The 10,387-nt window shown below is 33.5% G+C and overlaps 2 protein-coding genes across 3 annotated transcripts in view; one reads left to right on the forward strand and one right to left on the reverse strand.

Annotated features, from left to right (window-relative positions):
* The first annotated feature begins 536 nt into the window (after positions 1-536).
* Positions 537-9,649, forward strand: SYCP3 (synaptonemal complex protein 3). The gene is made up of 8 exons (XM_046646378.1): positions 537-669; positions 1,104-1,170; positions 1,338-1,372; positions 3,178-3,295; positions 4,141-4,240; positions 6,974-7,072; positions 9,366-9,470; positions 9,596-9,649. The coding sequence occupies exons 1-8, from the start codon at positions 537-539 to the stop codon at positions 9,647-9,649; spliced, it is 711 nt and encodes a 236-aa protein (XP_046502334.1).
* Positions 9,508-10,387, reverse strand: part of CHPT1 (choline phosphotransferase 1) — a 30,962-nt gene continuing 30,082 nt past the window's right edge. For both annotated transcript variants that reach the window (XR_006886149.1, XM_046646376.1), the window contains exon 9: positions 9,508-9,675. Coding sequence is in view for 1 of the 2 variants with exons in the window: in XM_046646376.1 (XP_046502332.1) it covers positions 9,631-9,675 (45 nt within the window). In the remaining variant the exon portion in view is untranslated. The remainder of the gene's footprint in view (positions 9,676-10,387) is intronic.

Genomic DNA, 10,387 nt, shown 5'->3' on the forward strand with positions numbered 1-10,387 from the left:
CGCGGGCGCGTCTCTGCCTCCTGCCCGCCCCTAACCCGTCAGGAACCATTCCCGCCTCCTGGGGCGCCTCGGCCCTTGTCCTCCAGGTGTGTTTGGTGGAAATCTTAGTGGCCGTGAATTTTCCGAGGCACGGGGGGCAGAGCGTTGTAGTTTTATATTTGTGTGGCTGTACACTTGTTTTTGGCATGCTCACGATCCAGCTGTCAGCAGCTACGATTTCACTTGGTGACTGAAAATCCACAAACTCCATTTGCCCCAATTTAGCGGGACTCTGGCCCATCTGAAGTTCAGATCGCCGGGTCCCCGGGTGCGAACTCTCCGTCCCGGCACCCCTGGGATCTGGGTTCACGCGCTCGGTGTCTTCTTGGTTAGCTTTTGGGCCAACAAGATAAATGGGGAGACGCCTAACATATGGTTCAGCTGAGATCATCTTTATTTGATATCTACTTTTGAAATTTGCCAGTTTATTTAAATACTGTCTTTGGATTCGGAAGGCTTGACAGATTTATTTTTTTAAAGTCAGAGCACGTCCAAATATGGTGCCCTCTGGAAGAAAACGTGCCGGGAAGTCTGGGAAGACATCAATGGAGGATCAGATTATAAGAGCCTATGACTTTGAAAAAGATGATAAAAAAATTCTGAGTGGTTCAGAGGAAGAGGTTACTGAAGGTACTGTATGTCCACTATTGTGGGACAGTGTCCACGTCCTGCAGTTCGTTTGTTTTGAACCCGCTACATTTTAGAGTATAATAAAACTTTGTTTGAAAAGCATTTTCATGTACTTCATGTTTATCATTTGGAGTTAGAGAAGCTTACATAGCATCTCTTGCCCTTGCAGTCATTACTCCCAAAATGTCTGATAAATAGTACGTGTCTTATTATGACACTAACATGGGAAGACTTGGCAAATTGTTCCTATAAAATGGTCCTCGATCCTGATTTAATTCCATCTAACCTGCAGAGCAAGTATTGCATTTAAATGTCTGCTTTAAAAACTTATGTTGGCGAAAAGCCTGAACCGCGTCAAAATTAAGATATTCCTCCATTAAAAACTACCACAATAGCATACTTAATTTCAAAAATATTTTTTATTGTCAATGCAGGGAAGACTCCAGTAATTGATAAGCATGGGAAGAAAAGGACTTCTGCAGGAGTAGCTGAAGATGTGGGGTAATGTGCTGAAAATAATTTTTGCCTCTTAGATAAAATACTTCAAGAAAAGTCTGTTTTGGTTGTCCAACAAGTATTGTATGTAAAATACTGGGTGTGTGATTTCTTCCAAAACAACTATGATATTTTATGGATCCTTAAAGTTTTTTAATGTAATTTCTTCACAGGGGTGAAGTACAGAATATGCTGGAAAGATTTGGAGGTAGGTTTTAGGAGATAGTTGTATTTAAAGAAAATTGTTTTAAACCATATAATTTGTATAATGGGAAATGTTAATCAGTGGACTACAAGAGTGTTGTTTAATGCCTTGTTCTTGTGTATAAAATTTTGCATAAGTATGTGTGATTCAGCTTCATAAATTTCCTTACTTAACCTTTTCCAATTGTTGATGTCGAGTGAGAATGGTACTAACAATGGTAAGAATAGTGCTTTTATTTTATACATGTGTGAATTTAATGAACTGTGGAATTTTAGAACAAAAATGGATGGGAAAAATCTCTACCCTTCTTTGTATGGATTTTCACGAACTGTTTCATGGACTAAGTGATACAAACACACATACATATCTGTATATATGTCAGTTTTTCATTTTCTCAATTTAGTTATTTTTTAAGACATTCCTGTGTTCTTTTCTTTGGGAGGGGCAGTGTAAATGGAAGCCTTTAAAATAACTCTTTATTGTTATTTTTACATTGTCAAACTATGTAGTTGAGAACTAAAGATAACCTTGCTAGCTAGTGTAATCAGATAAAAAGTTCATAAACTTTAAATGGTATGTCAAATATGAGTTACATTAACTGTGGTGGGGATAGTACTCTTAAAAAGGAGTCAATATTTGGCTCCTCTCTATGGATTATTCATAGAATCAAGTCTTTTTTGAAGGCTTTGCTCTATTTGGCAGTGGCAAAATGCTTGTTTTGTAATCTGTCTTATAAATTTATTATTACAGATGAATATTGGAAATATAAAATACTTATATAATGCAGCTCCATCATGATTACTGAAAAATAACTATTGATGGTAGATCCATATGCATGTGTTTAGCAAAGAATTATTTGAAGAATTAAAAATTTTATGAAGTGCAGTGCTTATGGTTAAAAATGTCATATAAAAGGCTCCATGAAAGTTTCCCAAAGGGTTCTTGAATGAATTTATCTAGATATTTACTTAAGATTTTTGTATGTTTAGTCTTTGTCTCTTTTAGTAATAAAATATATTTAAGAGTATCACTGACTAAATTTTTTAAAACTAATTTTCTTATTCTTTAACTATTTTTATCCTTTTTTGATTCTTTTTAAAAATAGTTCTGTGTGTTTCCTATAATGAGTTCTAACAATAATTCATCTAAATAATTCATCTAAATGTGTTCTTTCAGTTGGAGAGTATTTTATAAATTTAGAAAAATTTAGCCTTTTTTAGTGTTTTCTCATGAGGAAGTTAAAGTCTGTCCTTGAGACCCTTTTTTCATTTATTAGCTCTTTTTATTATTTATTTTTAATTAAAAAAATTTTTTTTTGAGGAAGATTAGCTCTGAGCTAACTGCTGCTAATCCTCCTCTTTTTGCGGAGGAACACTGGCCCTGAGCTAACATCCATGCCCATCTTCCTCTACTTTATACGTGGGATGCCTGCTACAGCATGGCGTGCCATGCCGTGCCATGTCCGTACCCGGGATCTGAACCAGCAAACCCCAGGCCGCCGAAGCAGAACGTGCGCACTTAACCGCTGCACCACCGGGCCGGCCTGTATTAGCTCTTTTTAATCATCTCTAATTTAAAAAATTATCTGAAGTAGGAAAATTAGAATTGGGATACCAATAACTAAAAGTTTTCTTAGGAAAAAAGTAAGCAAATAATCTTGCTTTTTGACAATATGTCTGTTTTAAAATTTAATTTTAAATGTCTTTTCAAAACTGTTGAACAAACTTTACTCATATTAATTTGAATATGTGGGAACAAAATAATTTTCCTCAACATTAAATTTTAATGAATATTTATTTTCAATATAGCTGACATTAACAAGGCTCTTTGTGCCAAGAGAAAAAGACTAGAAATGTATACTAAGTCTTCTCTCAAAACCAGTAACCAGAAAATTGAACATGTTTGGAAAACCCAACAAGAACAAAGGTAAGGTCATTGGTTTGTTCACAGCCACAACATTTGTATCATTTCTTAGTATTCATTGGTGCAAATTATGAAAAATACTATTATCTTCTATTTATTGAGGTCTCTAGTAAAAACCATATTTGGCTTGATTTTTCTCTTAAGTCCTTTAGCCCTGTAATTTTACTCCTTCATAGACTTGCTACATATTTCCTAGAAATCAGTGCAGATTACCTATTTCTCCTTTTAAGTAACAATTGAGTTTTTTTGCTATAAAGGTAATTTATATTCATTCTAGAAATACACTAGCTGAGTAAAAAGTAAATGTCATAGAAACCGTTCGTCTTGTGTTAGTTAACTGTTAAACAATGTAGAAAAAGGTCAATCTTATATTGTAAATAATTTGTATATTTTAGCCGAAGTGAGTTAACTATTGTTTCGTACAAAATCGTTGTACCAAAGTGGGGAAAAATTAAGTGAAATATTTCTATTTGGAAATCTTATATGATAAATATAATAACCTTATTGAATCTGTTTATCATATCAGAACCTATATACAGTAGGAAAAATGAAAAATAAACTGCTTGGAGATAAAATGGACCTTTCTGGAAAATTTATAAAATAAAACTTTCTTAGTTTTCAAGAGCTAAAGTATGTGAAAGGGCTTTTCTTTTAGCTGGTTAGGAAAATAAATACTTCTGGAATCAGCATAAATCATAATTTTACTTCTTGGTTTCACATCTGAAAATTTAAGGTGTTATTATTTCCTTCTTTTATTATATAGTATAAATTATGTCAAATCAACTTTGTTTTGAATATTTTTCCATATTGGTATAAAATGTGACAATATTCATTATTATGTTTTACAGGCAGAAGCTTAACCAAGAATATTCTCAGCAGTTTCTGACTTTGTTTCAGCAATGGGATATAGATGTGCAGAAAGCTGGGGAACAGGAAGAAAAACTAGCTGTTAGTATCCTGCTTAGCTTTATAATTTATCTACTATAACCAAGTGTCAAGTAGGAATGGAGAGCCTAGCCTTGTAGTAGACCCATGGAACTCAGCCAGGTTTCATTACCCATTGCTGGCTATGGGTTTTGGTCTTGCTGGGTGGTAAACCAGAGAAGTACAGGCACATACAATACTCATAAAAGCTGTTGGTCTTTGCTTCTTATATTGCTTGGGATTCTTGGAGTTCCAAGTGACAGAAATTTGTCACAGTACAAAAGAAGGATTATTGGTTTACATAAAAGAAGTCCAGGGGTAGTTTAGCTTAAGGCATAGCTGAATGGGGCTAGGGAAGGATTGCTCATGTAGTGTCATCTGGGCTCTGTCTCCAGTTCTTAGTAGGCTCTCTCAGTGTGGTAAGCAAGATAGCTTCTTGCAATCCTAGATTTATTATAAGTTTAGTATCCTCAGTGGACTAAGATGGTCTTTCTTAATAACTCTGGCAGAAAAGTCCTCTGGAGGAATATCACTGATGTAGTTTGGAGCATTTGCCCATACCTGAACCAGTCATTATGGTGAAAACATGGTTTACTCTTAATGGCCAGACTTGTGTTACCTGCTCATCTCTCTGGGAGGTGGAAGTCAGCCCTACCCATATATTATTTAACTACATTAACTGTCCTTTTATTTCATACTTTCATTGTTTGTAAAATTATCATACATTTCTTATCTAAGAGCTAAGGTAGTGTTCATATCAAATAATTTTGAGTTAGGTGATCAGCTCAGTTTTGGAAACATTAAAGATTCATTTGAAACAGTCAAGGGGAGATATTGAGTGGGCCATTGGTATGTAAGTCTGGAGTTCAGGAAAAAGGTATGGGTTGAACATACAAAGTTGGAAATTCTTAACATAAAGACAGCATTTAAGCCATGAGATTGGATGAGATCACCAAAAGAGTGATTGTAAATGTAAAAGAGAAGTCTAAGGACCGAGCCCTGGAGTAAGTACTTCAGAGTTTCGAATTTTAGAAGATGAGGGAAAACCAGTAGAGGAGACTGAGAATAAGTGGCCTAATAGGTAGAAAGGAAACCACTCTAACTGAAGCCTTATAAGAAGGGGAGAGGCTTAACTTTGTCATATGCTGCTTATAGGCCAAATAAGGTGGATTTGGCAATGTAGAGGTCATTGGTGTTCTTGCTCCAAATGATTCTGGTGGAATAGTGAGTGCAAAAAGCTGATTGGAATGAGTATGAGAGAATGAGAAATAAAGAAATGGGGTGGTAGCCTAAATAGAAAAGGAATAGTATGTATTTTGTTTTTGTTTAAGAATGGAGAAAGAGCAGCATGTTTGTGTGCTGATAGGAATAATTTGAGAGAAAAATGAAAAATAATGGAAAGAGGGGGACAGTTGCTGAATTCTTGAGAATGGATGGGATAGGTAAAGAAGTTGGCCTTAGCAGAGAACACGAGAGAGAAGGTAGAGCAGACGAGCACAGGTGGATGTAGGTGGGTGGGTAGATATGGTGATGGAAGACTAAAAGTTCTCTTTGGATTGCTTCTATTTCTTTAGTAAATAATTGAGGTCATCTGATGGTGGAAAAGATGTTGCCTTTTGAGGTCAAATGAGAAGGTATAACATACTTTCCTGAGGGTGGGCCAGTGAATGGGGAAATAGAATTGCCAAGCAGCATTCAGGGTCCAGTTTAGGCTAGTGATCATAGCGATTGTGATTTAAAGTGAGACCTGTCAGCATAGTTGTGGGGTTTTCTCCAATTATGACCAGCTACAGGGATGCAGGCAGAGTGACTGGGGAGTTGGATTTTCCAGGGTTGGTTGGGGTTTAGCCAAACAAGCAAGACAGAGTAAGAAGGGAGCAAAGGAATGCACTGGAAAAATGATTATGATTGATTATGGAATTTAAGGTGGGAAAGAGGAAAGTGAGGACATGGAAATAGGGATAGGAGACAGTAAAAAGTGTAGGTAGGATGAATGTATTTTAGGTCTTGATAGAGATTATTGAGCTGTAGTACTAATGAGAGTGAGCTAGAATGTAGGGAAGTAGTGGTTGAATAGTGGGATATATGGAGAAACTGTATAGAACAATGGTTAGAGCCTGGATTCTGGAGACATCCTATTAGAAATCACCTTCTGGTTTGACCAAATGCTGGCTGTGAAACCATGGAAAAAATTTTTTATCTTTATGCCTCAGTTTCCACATCTTTGAAAGGGGGATAATAAGTACCTATCTCATAGAGTTGTTTAGAGGATTAAATGAGTTCATATATCAGTTTATTTAAAAGAGTTCAGAGTAGTATCTAACATATAGTTAATATGAAGTTTGCTATTATTAATACTATGTAGAGGTTATAGTTATTGGTAAGGAAAAAATCTAGCATATAGGTATGTGTAAGTGAATGGCTAAAGTAGAGTGGAGGACAGAAATCATTGGAAAGTAGGCCAGGGAACTGAAAGACTAGCATTATTGGAAGGATCATCTGTGTTGATATTGAAAGCATGAAGAAGTAAGACATGTTTAGAGTATTGTTGAGATTTCCTATCAATGACTGGTAGGATTATTATATTAATGTTGTATATTAGGATTGAACACAAATTATTTAAACTTGGTCATAATACTTATTAAGAGAGAATGTTTATTGATTTTAAAACTATTAAGTTTGATGTAGATTATTTTTTGCTAAATTTAAAATTTTACCCAAATTGTTATCACATAATTTTTTCTTTTACATTTGTAGAATATGTTTCGACAGCAACAAAAGGTTTTTCAACAATCTAGAATTGTTCAGAGCCAGAGACTGAAAACAATTAGACAGTTATATGAGCAGTTCATAAAGGTCTGTTGTATTTGGTAACACAATACATTCTTATAAAACATAATTTATATATGGAAGTAGAAAATAAGTTTTTCTTTCTAAGTTTAAGAGAAAAACACTTTACTTATACATTTTAGATTCTTTCCATTTTGAATTCATTGTTTTTTATTTAAGTGCTAAATGTATTTTTATTTTAGGATTCTAATATTTTTGTGAGGATTATTGAAAACAGGAAATGGTAAATTAGGAATTTTACCTAAAAATGTACATACAATTCATACTTTATTAATACTTTAGTGATAGTTCTCTGTTCAACTGAAAATAGAAAGTCCAGAAATCATTTCTAGGTAATCTTTTACTTGTTTTTGTATCTGCAGTGTTTGCTAAAAAGAAAGTATCCAATTGAAATTGATGTTCTTTTAAATTTTCAAATGTGTTATGTACTTAATAGCATATTTGCTTTTAGAATTATTACAGTGACTAAAAATGGCTTTATATGCCAACTGGCCCAGAGATATAATAGAATGAAAAAAAGCCAGATGAGGATCAAAAATTTGTGGATTGAGAATTATCTACTGACACATATGCATATTAGCAAATTGTGGTCTGTGGCATTGACCTCTTGTTCATGCAGATACATATTTTTTAGTAAATATTCATAGGAGTTCATTGGAATCCTGCATATACTTTTTTTTTGATGGGCGTTTCTTTTAGATAATCTCAAATACATGTTAAAATGTCATTCTTCTAAAGGAATTGGGATGCTCTGAGTAAACTAGAAAAATAGTTTTAAAATAATTTTTTTTTTTTTTTGCTGAGGAAGATTCACCCTGAGCTAACATCTGTGCCAGTTTTCCTTTTGTATGTGAGTCACTGCCACAGCATGGCCACTGACAGGTGGTGTAGGTCTGTGTTTGGGAACTGAACCCAGGCCACCAAAACGGAATGTGCTGAACTTAACCACTAGGCCACAGGGCTGGCCCCTAAAACAAATCTTTTTAAAGAACTTGTAAAATAATATATATGAACACAAAAGTTATTTTTTAAAGTGTTTCCAATCAGCTTGTTCTAATGCTCCCTGAAAACCATTTAATTGGTGTGAAGGTTTAATAGAGTACTAGAAAATATTCCTTCTAATTGTTATCACTAAATGTTGCCACTTAGAGTAGGAACTTTAGTATTATATTTGACTCCTCCATCTTCCTTATTCTTCACATCCTGTAATTTCTACCTCTGCAATGGTTCTTTCTTTCTTTCAATTCCCACTGCTACTGCCCTAGTTCAGAACCTTGTCATTCTTTGCTTAGACTATTAAGATTCTTAACTGATTTCTCTGTTCTCCAACCCATCCTTCAGAGGTCTACCATATTATCTTCCTAAAACATTATCTCTTCCCTCCTGAAAAACTGTCAGTAGCTCCTCATTCTTAAATTCTTAGGTATTCAAGATCCCCTCCATAATGTGATCCTCTTTTTATGCTTCAATTACTACATTCATCCATTACTCCCACCTCTCCACATAATTGCTTTCTCTGAACTCACTCACTAGACACTTCCATGCTTTTCCTTATACTCTTGCCCTAGAATACTTTTAACTCCTTTTTATTTATTGAAATCTTATTTTTTTGCCAACTAAATTCAAATCAATCCCCATTTTCTGTTTCATAGCCACAGCAAGTTGTGTTTCCATTGCTATTATAAAATTTTTTGTTATTTTTGTTTCTATGTTTCTTCTCACTGGAATAAGGGAGTGATCATGTATTACTATTTTTTAATTTCACCACAGCATTTAACATAGTACCTTTTACATAGAAAGCATTAGAATCACTAATTGTTTGATGAATAGTAAATATTTATAACAATTTTTGTTTTTCATAAATTGAACAAAGAGGTATACTATAGATCATTTTATTCCTTCTAATGAATTCACATCACACTATTAGTCATAATAAGTGGAGTACAACCTGATATTTAGAAAGATCATTAGAAATTTTCAAAATTATGGAATTTATAGACATGGGAATTAGTCTTTTTCTTTTTTATTCTATTTTGACCTTAACCGTTCATTAACTCATTGTTTTGAGCAAAGTATACTACTGTTTTACTTCCTATAATAATGTTGATTCATGTCTGACATTTTTTTATTCCTTTAGTGGGTATTTTGGTTTTCATGTATTAGAATATTTTTATTTGAAATACATAATACACATTATTTGAATATTAAAAAGTTCCTAATTTTGAAAATTAATTGTACAAGTTTAGAACCTAAGATGAAAAGTGCTGGTTTGTAACTGAACTAGCCTTTTGTGTTTTAGAGTATGGAAGACTTGGAGAAGAATCATGATAATCTACTTACTGGTGCACAAAATGAACTTAGAAAAGAAATGGCTATGTTGCAAAAGAAAATTATGATGGAAACTGTAAGTTGTATTTACAATTGAAAAAATAAGGATAATGTAAGCATTGAAATATTTTATTTGCTGAAATATGTATAACACTTATCTAAAAATTAAACAAATGTTTAATATCTCCTTTCACGTAACAGCAGCAGCAAGAGATGGCAAGTGTTCGAAAGTCTCTTCAATCCATGTTATTCTGATGACTCTTTGAAGGAAGAACTTGAACCTAAGTAATATGATACAATTATAACATTAAGTAAGAGGCATGTAAGTCTTTAGAGTGGTTTAAAAATTGTAGTTTAAAATATTATATGGTGTTAATCATCAGCTCAATTGCAAGATCCCTCTATCTGTTAACCTCTGTATAAAATATGAAGTTATTCCTAAATTATATGTACCAAGCTTTCAGCTCTTTAAAAGTAATAGTGAATTTTTCTAATACTTATCAATTAACTTTTAGCAATAAAGATGATTTAACTTAAGGTTTTGGCTTCAGTGTATCTGTATCAGTCCCAAAAGGTAGAAAGCACAATACAGAAGGTTACATTGTTCTTCTTTAAGCAAAAAATACAAAATCTATTTTATATGTATATCTTTTTGTATATACCCATTAAGTTACACAGCCAATTCTAATAAAAATAAGATTTCAAAAGAAAATCTACTCTTGACCTATGAAATTTATTAAAAGCAACTTAAATATGTGTTCTGGAATAAACTAACCTGTTAAAACCAATAAGACAACTGAACAAGATATATAAATATCAGTTTTAAGACACGGATTTGTGAATATGTCATTTCCACAAAGACATCACAATGCCATTTAATTGGGCTTGGTCCACAATTAAATGACACATGCGCTTCATAATGATTAGGAGCATGTCATTAACATACCTAATTACTTATGGTTTAAGTACTTTGTATCTGTCTTTAAAGATAAA

Source organism: Equus quagga, chromosome 19 (assembly GCF_021613505.1).
Source record: "Equus quagga isolate Etosha38 chromosome 19, UCLA_HA_Equagga_1.0, whole genome shotgun sequence".
NCBI lineage: Eukaryota > Metazoa > Chordata > Mammalia > Perissodactyla > Equidae > Equus > Equus quagga.

What these genes read in the sequence shown, in the direction of transcription:
- SYCP3 (XM_046646378.1), top strand. Translation starts at nt 537, where the DNA reads ATGGTGCCCTCTGGAAGAAAACGTGCCGGGAAGTCTGGGAAGACATCA. An exon ending in TATGCTGGAAAGATTTGGAG is followed by an intron (nt 1,373 to 3,177) that starts GTAGGTTTTAGG and finishes TTTTCAATATAG; the next exon opens with CTGACATTAACAAGGCTCTT. An exon ending in AACAGGAAGAAAAACTAGCT is followed by an intron (nt 4,241 to 6,973) that starts GTTAGTATCCTG and finishes TTACATTTGTAG; the next exon opens with AATATGTTTCGACAGCAACA.